Source organism: Propithecus coquereli, unplaced genomic scaffold, assembly GCF_000956105.1.
Source record: "Propithecus coquereli isolate 6110/MARCELLA unplaced genomic scaffold, Pcoq_1.0 Scaffold137, whole genome shotgun sequence".
In the NCBI taxonomy this organism is placed as follows: domain Eukaryota; kingdom Metazoa; phylum Chordata; class Mammalia; order Primates; family Indriidae; genus Propithecus; species Propithecus coquereli.
The window spans coordinates 8,272,758-8,285,662 of NW_012137969.1; the positions used below are offsets into that span (position 1 = coordinate 8,272,758).

Consider the following 12,905-nt stretch of genomic DNA (forward strand, 5'->3'; position numbering starts at 1 on the left):
GAGTGCAATGGCATCATCATAGCTCACTGCAACCTCTCAAACTCCTGGGCTCACTAGATCCTCCTGCCTCAGCCTCCCAAGTAGCTGGGACTACAGATATGCACCACCACACCTGGCTAATTTTTCTATTTTTAGTAGAGACAGGGTCTTGCTCTTGCTCAGGCTGGTCTTGAACTCCGAAGCTCAAGCAATCCTCCCACCTCAGCATCCCAGAGTGCCAGAGCTTTTAAAAAGTGGATCTATTTAAAGAACAAATATTAAATAACTAGCAGGGTGAGCTGTATGCGGACACAACTATGCTGCACAGGTGTGCAGATGCCTTCAACGTGGGAAATACAGCCCCAGAGTAGTCTGGAGCCAGGAGTGGTTGTTAGAAAGGGAAATGGCATTATGGGATGGGAATTTTAGGAGATTTACTCTGGAAGCCATGTAGTCTGCAGGCCAGACTACAGAGGGAGATCTGTGAGAAAGTTGGGACAAAAGTCTAGGAGAGAGCTGACCAGAGCTCCACTACAGCAGGGGCAGTGGTGGCAGAGGGGTGTGGGCAGCTCTGACATCTGTTTCAGGAACTCTGGTCTTGGCTAGGGGAGGGGGAGGAGAAAACAGAAGAAGCAGCTGAGGCATCTGGAGCCCGGGGAGCTGGTGCTTCCCAAGCACAGAGAATGTGAGGTGGAAGCTGGTGCATGGGGATGGGGGGCAGATGTAGGGACGTCTGGGGAAGGATGGAGACCAGAGGATTAGACTCACAGAGCCTGGCCCCAGGGTTGTCTGAGCCCAGAGGCCCACACTAAAATGAGGCTGGTTCAGGGAACTGAGAAGTTTCTTCTCATCTTCAGGGTTGATCAGTCATCGGTGAGGCACAAGAAATGACACTGGGCAAGGGAACATAGAAGCTCGGAGCTAAACTTAGCTGTAACTGACAGAGCTGCTGCTATCCATGCAAATTAGAAAAGGGAGCCCCTTCCTCTGGGCCACGGGCATGCCCCTTGCTAGGCAGCCCTGCTAACCTGCCCCACAGCTTCTCTGCGCCCCCAGACTCCTTTCTCTCTCCTCGTGCACTTCCCTCTATGGGGCTGATGGGGAGTGCGGGGGAGCCCTGGTCTCACCTTTCAGGATGGCCTGCAGTGAAGCCACCTCCTCTTGGCACTGCCGCTGAACTGCAGCCACAGCCTCAGCCTTCGTGCTCTCGCTCACCTCCGCCACAGCCTTCATGGTCTCCATTTCTGCCAGGGCGCCTGCCAGCTCAGCCCGAAGCCGGCCCAGCTCATCTGACTCAGCCTCAGCCTTTGCCCCTTCCCCGGCCTGCGGGTCCAGCGCTGTAGGCGACAGGAGTCAGCCTCTCTTCCCATCACTTCTCAGAGCCCCAACACCCAAGCCACCCACCAAATCAGCAAGTTCAGCAACCTAGTATTGCGGCCACAGCTACACCGCCTTCACCTGGTCCCGCCTGCTCACCTGGCCCTGCCCTGCTCACCTGGCCCCGCCCCTTCCCCGCCTCCTTCCCAACTTGCTGGCCTTGCGTTGCCCATAGCCCACCTCTTCCGCGTTCCCCGGTTCGCCTAGTCCCCTCTCTTCTCGGACGCGACCCCTCCCTTACAGGCGCCGCGACCCCTCCCTTACAGGGGCCCCACCTCTCACCTGCCACTGGCCCCGCCCATTTCTCCCGTGGCTCCAGGCTCCGCCTCCCCCTTCCCCAGCGGCGTGGCCCCGCCCCTTCCTCCACTCGCCCCTCTCCACCCCCATCCACCAGCCACCGAGCTCCGCCCTGCCCCCAGCCTCATCGCTCCCCGCGTGCATGGACGCCCCGCACGAACCGGCCCCCGGCTGCCGCCGCCGCCCGTCCTCACCCGCGGCCGCCGGCGCAGCTGCCGCCATCGCCTCAGCGCAAACGGCGGATTCCCGCACTCCCTGGAGACGGCTCTCACCGCTTCCGGGTCCGCTCGGCTGTTTCCGGATCCGCTCGGTTGTTTCCGGATAGGCCCCGGGGGCTGAGGCCCCGGCCGGAGGTGGGGGGATTGCCGAGCGTCGGCCGAAGATGCCCGAGTGGGACCCGGCCCCGCCCCTCTCCCTACGTGGCGGGGCCACCCTGTTAGTGTGCACGCTTGCCCTCCAAACCCAAAGAGGTTTTTTTCTTCAAAGGCTTTCCCTAGCTTCTCTCCATGACCTTGGAAGTTCTGCTCCAATTACACCTCCTTCGGGACGCCGAGTGCCGTCGGCCTGGAGGACTAAGCGCGCTCTCTCTCCCTCTCCCCCAGCCTGGAGCCGAGCTTTGATCGGCCCTGGCCGCGCTTCCGCTGCAGCCTGGCTGGCTACAGCGAACCGTCACCCGGCCCTCCCTGCACCTCCGCCCTCGTGGAGCGTCCCTCGGGGCAGGGCTGGGTCGGCTTCATTTTTCTGGGCGCCTCTGAGTCCCCGTGTCGTCAGTCGTAGAAGTCGGAAACTTGCACGTCCTCACCCTCGTGTTGATATGCAACCAGTCACCGCTTCCTGCTAATCCCCCTCCCTCTCAAATCCCTGCTCTCCTCTGCGCCTCTGCCTAGGTCAAGCTCTCATTGTCTGTGACCTCCACCCTTGCATGGAGACTGGCAACTCAAACTTAAGTCCAGAGCCTCGATTTCCGTTCCCCCAATCTGTTTCTCCCTCTGTAAAGGACACCCCAGGCACCTGGAAGTCCTTGATTCTTCGTATCCTCCTGCAAGTCCTGGAAATTCTCCCTCTAGTGTACTGAATATTCCAGAATTGTGTCCCTTTCCCTCCATCTCCAGCGCTAGCACCCAGTTGCAGCTCCTCTCTTCTCTCTCCTGGACGGCCATAGTTCCTCTCCTATGTGCGCCACAGGTGTGTCAACTCTTGGCCCCTTTACTTAATTCTACTCAAAGCAGCTGGAGTGATTTTTGTAAAACGTAAATCATGTCTCATCCCTGCTAAAAACCTAGTTATTTGGTTTGAAAATGGAAAAAAGACATGAACAGACATTTCACTGATGTCACAGGTGACAAATATACCCATGAAAAGATGTTCAATATTAGCCATTAGGGAAATGCACATTCAAGCTGTTAGGTCTGGGGAGAGAGAGAGGTGAAGCCTCATGTGTAGCAAAACGCCGTTTTTTTTTTTTATTTTGACCATCTGGGTGCAGATGGGTGGCGGCCGAAAAAGGCGTCCACAAGAGAAAAGGGGAGAGCCTTGGGTTTTATAGAGGGTTATTCTGGGAGAAGTAAATACTTTTCAAACAACTGGGAGGGATAAGGAAAGTAAGTTCCCCTCTTGCATTTCATTCCTGTATCTCCCTAGGGGTCTGGCAAAGGCTAGGTGCCTAATACACCCCTAGGATGGGGAGAGCGGTGGGTTTTTTAGGAGGTTTGGATGGAAGTTTGGAGAGGGTGAATTCTTTAAGCCGAACATTCCACCCTTTTTATTATATACATGTAATAAAAGGAAGGACAAGGTATGAGAAACAGAAAAAAATTAAAAATTAGAAAAATTAGAAAGCAGGCGTTGTCTTTCCCAGCAGGTTGCCTGCTAGTTTGGGAGAAAAGCAGCAAAGAGAGTAGGGAGAGCTCAAGGCTGATTTTTAGCTGTTATTAGAAAATTAGGAGATTCAAGCCCACCCTAACAAAAGCCACAACTACTTTCATCACTACACACCTCTCAGAATGGCTAAAATAAAAGAGCGATAACACCAAGTGCTGGTGAGTACGCAGAGAAACTGGGTTTCTCATAGATTGTTGATGGGAATGTGAAATGGTACAGCCACTGTGGAAAAAAGAATATGGCAGTGTCTCAACATGCACTTACTTGAACACATGAAGCTTTTCCCCACCTCAGGTCTCAGGTCTCGGCTCAAATGTCACCTCCTCAATGAAGCCTTCCCTGCCCACCCCGTCTAAAGTAACCACCTCCATCACCTGTTCACCATTATATCACATCAGCGCACGTTTCACCACCTGAAATTGTTTATTGGTCGTTTATTACCTGTCCCCTTTACCCTTCCTTGGCCCCAAAACTTGCATCAAAGCCCCATGAGATTAGGAACCCTTTCTTGTCACCTGCTGTTTCCCCAGCCAATAGCAAGGTGCTGGTAAATAAACATAGTAGTAAATAAACATTTGGCGAATGAATGGATGAATGAGCGCTTTTCACGCTGGTGTCTCCAGCCTCCCTCCAATCCACCCTCCACATGGCAGCCAGGGGGAGTTGTGGAAAATACAAATCTGGTCAGGTCAACTCCTGACTTATAGACCCCCAATAGCTTCTTGCCCTCAGAATTAAGTCCACACTCCCTGTGAATGTGGCAGGGTTTCTGGGGGAGGGGGGAAATAATGACTGGAAATAAGGCTCCAGTCGGTTCGTGGAGAAGCCCTGGGAGCCACTGAGGGCTACTGAGCAGGGAAGCACATGACTAATATCAAAGAATTTCCCTTGATAGGCGGAATGTAGGTGGGAAGCAAAAGACACAGGGGAGGGGACCCAGGATAGAGGCTGTTGAATTGGTTCTAGTTGTGAAGGAAGGGTCCAAAGAGAGCAGAAAATTGATTCTAGAAATATTTAGGATACAAAATGGACTAGCCTTGGTGACTGAATGCATGCAGGGGAAGAGAAAAGAAAGTTTGCTTTCACTCTTCCTAACTTCTTTTCTTCCTTTATTCCACAAATGACTTATTGAGCACCTACTAGATGCCAGTGTACATCTAGGGACAGTAAAGATCCTTGTTCTTCAAGAGTGAACATTCTGGGGCAGGAGGCAGATGAGAAAGCCAACAAGTAAAGAAGCATAATTTGAGATTGAGGCAAGTGCTGGGAAGAAAATAAAATGAGGATGTGAGATCAACAAAGTACCTAGGGGGAGGGGTCAGGGAAGGCCTCGCTGAGAAGGTACCGTATGAATTGACACCTGAATGAGGAAAGCAGCCAGTCAAGCAAAGAGCAGAGCAGAGACCCAGGAAGAAGAGCAAGTGCAAAGGCCCTGCAGTGGGAAAGTGCTGGGCAAGGCGGAGCACAGTGTGCGGGGAGAGTGGTGGGGCGACCCAGTAGGGCCAGCGTCACCCGGTCTTGTAGGCCATGGCTTGGAGTTGTTTTATTTTAGGTAGCTGAAAAGCTACTGACATGCTTCAAGCAGGGGACTGATGTGCTCTAGCGAGAGCTAGACTAGCCAACAGGGGAGCTAGATCAAGGGATTAGATTTTGTTGAATGAAAGGCAGATGGGGGTCCTGTTACTCACCCTCTTCATTCCCCAGTGCCCCACTCTTCCCCTCCCAGCCCCCTCAGCGGCCAAAGGGAAGTGGAGGCCCTGCCACCTGGAGGGTCCCCTGGGGTTTGCCCCGGAGCAAACAGGAAGCCACAGCCTGGTGAGAGGGGCCTGGGAATCGGCCTCTGAGAAAGTAGGTCTCTTGGGTCTCTGGACTCTTTCTCTGAATGCCTGCAGCAGTGAAAGACACAGACAGAGCAAGAGAGGAGGGAGAGAGAGAGAGAGGGGATGAGGAGGCATGGGGCAGAATAAGGACAGACTGTGGCGTCAGGACTCCTGGGTTCTAGTCCTCACTAGACCACCAGCTCAATGCGTGACCTTGGGCAAGGCCCTGCCCTTTTTGGAGCTCCAATTGCTGCATTTCTAAATGGGTTCCTTCCCTAACTGATGCAAGGGCTTCTTGGGGGAAGAACTGAGTGAGAAAAGGGCATTAATCATGTCATTTCTAGGGACCACTACAAAGGAGCTACAGTGGCTGCCGCTTTCTCCAACCAGCTGCCAACCCCCCTCTCGACTTTATATATATTGACTGATTTATCCTCCAAACGATCTATGTGGTAGGTTCTCTCATCACCCTCAATTTATAGATAAGGAAACTTGCCTCATTTTGTTTATTTTTTTAGAGACAGGGTCTCGCTATGTTGCCCAGGCTGGAATGCAGTGGCTATTTACAGGCGCAATCATAGCTCACTGCAGCCTTGAACTCCTGGGCTCACGTGATCCTCCGGCCTCGGGCTCCCGAGTAACGAGCTGGGATTACAAGTGTGCACCACCACACCCGGCTTTGGCCTGGTTTTGAATCCAGGCAATCTGACTTGAGCTCCTAGCCATTATGTAGTGCTACCTCTCATTAACCGAGGGCCTACTATGTGCTGGTGCCGGGATAATAATGCCTGACATATATTGTCCTGTTTAACCTTCACAAACAATATGTTTGTAGTGCTATTATTACCCACCGTTGATAGAGAAAGAAACTGGGGCTTAGAGTGATAAAGAAATGTAGCCAAATGGTGGAGGTGGAGGATTCAAACTCAGGTCTGCCAGATCCCAAAGTGTGCTATGGGTGGTTGCATGGAGGCAGAAGGAGGCCCAAGAAATGTTTGCAGAGTGAATGAATGGGTGTGTGTGCATGTGAACAGAAACCGGGGTGGGAGGAGGAAGATGGGGGAGAAGGAGGAGCCCCTAAGGCTGAATCCACTGATTCGACAAATGTTTCCCATTGCCTACTATGTGCTGAGCACTGTTCTAGGGCACTGTGCGTTTAGTGGTGAAAAAGACAAAGTCTCCACTCCAAGGGGCTTACCTTCTAGTGCCGGAAACAAGTGAATGAGTAGACATACAAGTAAGATCATTTTACAGGGTGGTAAGTGCCGGGATGAAAATAAAACAGTGTAGCAGGACGGAGGCAAGTTTTGTGGGTCTGGAGGGGTGCTTGGAGGAGGGGGCGTGAGGCGTGACCATCCCCTTCCTCTCGGGGGGGGACTGCCAGCCACCCCCGCAGACACCCATGGTTCAGTGCCCTCCAGGCCCCCGCCTGCCCCGGCATCCCCTGCGCGAAGCTGGGTGCCCCAGGGAGTGTGGCCACCATGCCACCTCCTCTCCTCCTCTTCTTTCTCCTCTTCCTTACCCCCATGGGCGTCAGGCCCCAGGAACCGTGGCTGGTGAAGGTGGAAGGTACGTGCAAAAGGCAGAGAGGGAAGGAGTCGGGGCTGGAAACTTGGGTCGGGGCTGGGTGCCCTTGGCTGAGTAACTTACTCTCTCTGAGCCTCCATTTTCTTATTTGTAAAATTCGGGGAGGGTTTGGAAGGACTCAAGGGTTCATCCGCTTCCAGCTTGTGGGGTCCTTTGCTTTATGACCCAGTGTGAGCAGTGAAGGGGGCCAGGGCTCCCCACCCCTCTCTCTCTTCCTCTCTCCCCCTCTCTCCGCAGAGGGAGGTGATGCTGTGCTGCAGTGCCTCAAGAATCCTACAGATGGCCCCCCTGAGCAGCTGGCCTGGCAGCGGGGGTCCCAGCCAGAACCCTTCTTAGAGCTGAACCTGGGGTTACCAGGCCTGGGCCTCCACGTGGGGCACCTCGGCGTCCTGATGTTCATCTTCAATGTCTCTGAGCAGATGGGGGGCTTCTACCTGTGCCAGGCGTGGCCCCCCTCTGAGAAGGCTGAGCAGCCTGGCTGGACAGTCAGCGTGGAGGACAGCGGTGAGGGCTGGGCTGGGCTGGGGTGAGGGCCCAGAGGTGAGGAGGGAAGCCTGTTGGGGACACAAGAGGTCCAGTAGCCACAGTGGAGTGGGGGGAGGGGCTGGAGGACCTGCAAGGAGTGAGTTGTAGCTGGGCACACACCTGCAGCTCCATGACTTCAACACTGAGCTGCTCCACAGCTCTTGGTCTCTCATTCTTCTCTCGCTGTCCAAGTTGCTGCTTCTCTCTGTCTCTCTGTCTCTGGGTCTGTGTCTCTATTTGTCTCTGCCTTCCTGGGTCCCTATCTCTCACCCTCTCCTAGATGTCTCTGCATCTGGTTCTGGGTCTCTTCCCAGGGGAGCTGTTCCGCTGGAATGCTTCAGACCTACAGGACCTGGGCTGTAGCCTGGGGAACAGGTCCTCAGAGGACCCCAGGCCCTCTTCTGGTCACCCCAACAGCTCCCAGCTGTACGTGTGGGCCAATGACGGCCCTGAGATCTGGAAGGGAGAGCCTATGTGTGCCCCACCTAGGGACAGTCTGAACAAGAGCCTCAGCCAAGGTAAGGTGACAGTGCTGGGGAGATGCCAGAAAGTGGGGGTCCAGGGATGGGGAATGGTGAGTGGAAACTGGAGGGTTTGGGGTAGATGAGACCCCAAGGATTAGGCTTTCCTAGTCTTGTCTCTCCCTGCCCCAGACCTCACCATGGCCCCTGGCTCTATACTCTGGCTGTCCTGTGGGGTGCCCCGTGATGCTGTGGCCAGAAGCCGCATCTCCTGGACCCATGTGCACCCCAAGAAGCATAACTTCTCATTGCTGAGCCTAGACCTCAGGGAGGGTCACCAAGCCAGAGATATGTGGGTCCTGGGGACTGGTCTGTTGTTGCCCCAGGCCACAGCTCAAGATGCTGGCATCTATTATTGTCACCGTGGTAACCTGACCATCTCGATGCACCTGGAGGTCATTGCCCGGCCAGGTAGAGTTTCTCTCAATTGTGGGGCATCTGTGTAGGGCTACTGGGAAGAGGAAACCAGTCAATTGTGGATCCCCAACCTGAGGACTAGTTGCAGCCTCATCCCAAACCCCAACTTCTACACAGAACACTCACTCCAACTCTCTCCTCCCTTGCTTCCAAGACACTACTTTTCTGGGTCTTCTATACTGGTTGTTCCTTCCCACCAGCTTAGATGGAGCCTTTCTTCCAGCTTCCTGTTGGAGCCCTGGGCCCTCTTCTCACCTCTGTCTACACACTTTTCCCATTTGATCTCCTTCAATCTCATGGCTTCTTGGGTCACCATGCCTCGGTGTTTCTATTCCAGGCTCCATACTCCCAGCCCCAGCCATATCCTGGAATTGCCATTTGATATCCCATGGACACCTCAGGCTCAACATATCCCAAATCAAACTCAATATCTTCCCCCAGTGTAGTCTTCTGGGTGGCCCCGCATACACAAAGGACACTACCATCTGCCTACTGGTGCAAGCTGGGATCCTGGTCATCCTTCCTTTTCCTCACCCCATCTGTCAAATTGGTCACAATGTGCCGCCCATTCTGTCTCCCTCATACAATCCTCCCATGCTATCCTAACCACAATTCTCAAACTCAGCCTCAACTTTCACTCTCAACTTGAGTTCAGCAGCATGCTGGATCTGAACTCTAACCTTGTGAACTCAATGCTGCCCTTCACTTTGACCATGACTGCCCTTAACTGCAGCAGGAAGCTGACCATTATGTCCCCTCAATCCTAACATAGCCTCTGACTACAGGCATGGTTTGTCCCTAGTTTGCTCAATAGACACTGCCCCCCATTCCCTGTGCCAGGCTCTGTAGCACAGTCTCTGTCCTCCTGGGCCATGGCTCTGTAGAGGGAGGGAGGACTTTGAGACTGTACCTTGCCCCTGTCCCCCAGACTTATGGTCCTTTGAGGTCCTGAGGTTGGAAAGTAAGATGCCAGCCTGGGGTCCTCGTCTCATAGCCCCTTTCCCCCAGCACTACGGCGCTGGCTGCTGGGGACTGGTGGCTGGAAGGTCCCAATTGTGACTTTGATTTATCTGATCTTCTGCCTGGGTTTCCTGCTAGGCTTTCTTCATGTTCAAAGAGGTGAGTCATGCCCCTCAGCTGGTTGGCCAAAACCCTACCCCATCTTCCCCAGGATAAGCCCACACTGGCCAGTCTGACAACCATCTTTCTCTCCTCCCTTTCCTCCCCCACAGACCCCAGAACCCTATCCACCCACTCCTCCTCAAACCCCCCTCAAGTTTCCCAAGCCCCTTGCAATTTTAACTCCCATCTCCTCTATTAACCCAAATGATTTCCCCAGCACCCCCAAATCCTCACCCTGCCAAGTAGCCCCCCCTCTGATCACTACCCTTAATTCCCACCAGCCCTGATCCTGAGGAGGAAAAGAAAGCGAATGACTGACCCCACCAGGAGGTAATGCAGCAAGTGCACCCCACCCCATTCACTTTATGCTTTGCACTTACTGTTTTCTCTGCCCAGGGTGTCTTTGCTCCATTTCTACCTGTTGAAATGTTGCATAACCTCAAAGCTCCGCTCCACAGCTAACCCCTCTGTGAAGACCTCCTTGGAGTGATCCCAGACTCCTCTGTAGGCTGTCCCAGCCCAGAAGAGCTAATCACAAGTGACCACGTTTAACCTCTGAAAGCCTAGCCTGAATCTTGAGTGTGTCCCCAAGTCCCTTCCAGGGCTGGACTCACAGTGCATCTCCCCTTGTCATGCCAGGTTCTTCAAAGTGACGCCTCCCCCAGGAAGCGGGCCCCAGAACCAGTATGGGAACGTGCTATTCCTTCCCACGCCCACCTCCGGCATGGGTAAGAGGCGCCACCTGGCCTCTGATCCAGGCCCTCCCGCCTATAGCTCCGCCCCAGAGCTAGAGCTCCACCCCCATTGTCCTCCTCCCTCCAATCCCCTGAGCGCCAAGTCTTCTGGAGCTCAGAGCTCCGCCCTCGAGGTGGGGAATCCCTCCCAGAAGGGAGCCCCGCCCCTGAAACCGAGCCCCGCCTCAAGGGCTCTGAGCCCCGCCCCAAGGCCTGAGCCTGAAGTCCTGTTCAAGAGCAGAACTTCGCTCCAGAACTTGAGGCCTCGCCCCTAGGTTTACATCCCGCCCGCATGGGTCGCGACCCAGAGTCCTTTCGCAGAGCCCCAAGCATCCTCTCTTCCTTCCCCGCGGCGCGCGGACTTGGGCCCTGACCGCCCCCATCCCTTCCGACCCCACCTTACAACGCCCCTCTGGCCAGGACGCGCCCAGCGTTGGGCGGCAGGCCTGGGGGGCGCAACACGGTCCCACGCAAACCTGCACAGTGATGTCCAGGAGGCTGGAGCCGCGGGGTCCCGGAGCCCTCCAGGAGCGGGTGAATGAGGCGGGGGTCATTCCTCACATGGAGGGTGTTGGGATTGTCTGTGGCTGGAATAGTGGACTGGGGCCTGAAGGAGGGGGCGTGACAGTTTCCCACCCCCATCCCCAAACCCCCAGGCCCAGAACAGGAGCAAGGGGAGGGCTTTCAGGAGCCAGACAGCAAGGAAGACTCTGAGTGCTACGAGAACGACTCCAACCTTGGGCAGGACCAGCTCTCCCAAGGTAAGGCTGCCCTCCCCCATCCCTCCCCCACCTCTCAGCAGGGGCTCTGGACCCTCGCTGGACGTCCCTCCTTCTCCACCAGATGGCAGCGGCTATGAGAACCCTGAGGACGAGCCCTTGGGTCCTGAGGATGAAGACTCCTTCTCCGACGGTAACTTGGGATCCTTGTGGGGCCTCAGAGACTTAGGAAGACCCACGGCACTGTGGAGCCCCTATCAGGCAGCGGTGGTCCCTGGAGTTCTCGTTCTTCTGCAGGAGCTGAGTCTTACGAGAACGAGGATGAAGAGCTGGCCCAGCCAGTTGCCAGGACAATGGGTGTGTGTGAGAATGGCCACATTCCTGGGGGAAGAGGGACCTTAAGGCCAGGAGGAATAGTGACCTCCCTCTTCCTTCTCCAGACTTCCTGAGCCCCCATGGGTCTGCCTGGGACCCCAGCCGGGAAGCAGCCTCCCTTGGTGAGAGATGCTTGGGACCAGCCTGCCTTGCCCAGGTTGGGCTGACCTGGCCACAGCTCTGACACCAAGGCCATGCCTTGACCTGACTCTGAACACAAACCCAAGCCCAACCCTGACCTTAGATTTGACTCCTAACTTTACCCTCAATTCTGACCGCATGCCCCATCCTGACCCCCAGTATTTATACCTTCCCTAATTGTGAACATCAGCACGGATCCCAATCCAGTTCCAGCCCAAACATGACCTCCACTTCACCCCAGCCCCAATGCAGACTTCATTTGACCCTAGCTCTCTCTACAACTTCCTCGTGACTTTGGCTTTGACTCTGTCCAGCTCTGTTCTTGGCTCTTTCTCTGACCATAAGCTAACTTGTACCTAACCCTGACTCCACAAATGCCCAGGGACCCCCAGCCTGACGCTGACCTAATCAGCCCTTCCCAGTACAGCATTGGTGAAGCCTCCCACCTTCCTCTGCCCCTCAGACCCCTCCTTACCAAGGCTGCACTTCCCTTCTCCAAGCTTCCAATTCTCCATCCCCTGCCCAAGCAGGGTCCCAGTCCTATGAGGATATGAGAGGGATCCTGTATGCAGCCCCGCAGCTCCGCTCCCTCCGGGGCCAGCCTGGTCCTGATCATGAGGAAGGTGGGTGCTTCTGCCACTGTCCCTACTGTCCTCTGGGCTGACTGTGCCTCCCAGCCTACTTCCAGCCCTACCTATGTCCTATTCCTTCCTGGTGCTGTCCAGATGCAGACTCTTATGAGAACATGGACAATCCCGATGGGCCGGAGCCAGCATGGGGTGGTGGTGGCCACATGGGGACCTGGAGTACCAGGTGACCCCCAGCTGACCAGGTGAGCTGGGACTGTCCCTAGGGAAGGGGGAGAGGGAGAGAGAGAGGCAGGGATGGCAGCGTGCGCTGGCTCTCAGGGAGGGAGAGGGAACAGGGATCCCAGGGCCTGGTGGGCAGGGGGAGGGCTCCTGGCCCCTTCCCCATCACCATTTCTTCTACATAACCTAGGCCTCTTCGGGCCCCTGACAACATCCACACCTGACTCTGAAATCTGAGGACCCCAAGCAGACAATGTCAACCTCCGGGGCAACATTGCTCAGGATGTGCGTGTGCACGTGTGTGTGTGTGTGTGTGTGTGTGTGTGTGTGTGTGTATACATGCCAGTGAAACTTCTGGCCCCTTTTGTGTTCCCCAAATAAACTCACTGAGCTCTTTCAATCTTATGAAGTAGTGCCCTTGTGTGGGAGGGGAAGGAAGGAAGGAAAGGATGGGTACACACCTGCCCCCTCTTGAATCCTGTAAAGGAGGGAGGGCTGCATTCTGCGTACGGGAAGACTGTCCCCTTCTGTGGCCACCTTCACCCATTTCCCTCACTTGCCCACCACCCACCCGATTCCCCACATCAGCCACATTCCCGCC

At 55.2% G+C, this 12,905-nt stretch overlaps 2 protein-coding genes across 5 annotated transcripts in view; one reads left to right on the plus strand and one right to left on the minus strand.

The window, feature by feature from the left end:
* RABEP2 (rabaptin, RAB GTPase binding effector protein 2) overlaps nt 1–1,923 on the minus strand; it is a 13,120-nt gene extending 11,197 nt beyond the window's left edge. For 2 of the 3 annotated variants that reach the window (XM_012639077.1, XM_012639079.1), the window contains exon 1: nt 1,107–1,457. In XM_012639077.1, the coding sequence (XP_012494531.1) occupies nt 1,107–1,221 (115 nt within the window). In that variant the 5' untranslated portion in view covers nt 1,222–1,457. Of the gene's footprint in view, nt 1–1,106; nt 1,458–1,814 lie in introns of those variants that run through there. The other variant, XM_012639080.1, reaches the window with a different exon arrangement.
* A 4,885-nt stretch (nt 1,924–6,808) lies between these two features.
* CD19 (CD19 molecule) lies at nt 6,809–12,545 on the plus strand. 2 transcript variants are annotated; one of them, XM_012638936.1, is made up of 15 exons: nt 6,836–6,923; nt 7,179–7,445; nt 7,781–7,984; nt 8,120–8,398; nt 9,413–9,523; nt 9,808–9,856; nt 10,166–10,254; nt 10,681–10,794; nt 10,917–11,021; nt 11,104–11,172; nt 11,280–11,336; nt 11,420–11,476; nt 12,026–12,118; nt 12,221–12,327; nt 12,495–12,545. In XM_012638936.1, the coding sequence occupies exons 1-14, from the start codon at nt 6,836–6,838 to the stop codon at nt 12,310–12,312; spliced, it is 1,674 nt and encodes a 557-aa protein (XP_012494390.1). In that variant the 3' UTR covers nt 12,313–12,327; nt 12,495–12,545. The 2 variants fall into 2 exon arrangements, with proteins under 2 accessions (XP_012494391.1, XP_012494390.1); XM_012638937.1 differs by lacking the exon at nt 12,495–12,545 and having other exon boundaries at nt 6,809–6,923; nt 12,023–12,118; nt 12,221–12,340.
* Nucleotides 12,546–12,905: the final 360 nt, after the last annotated feature.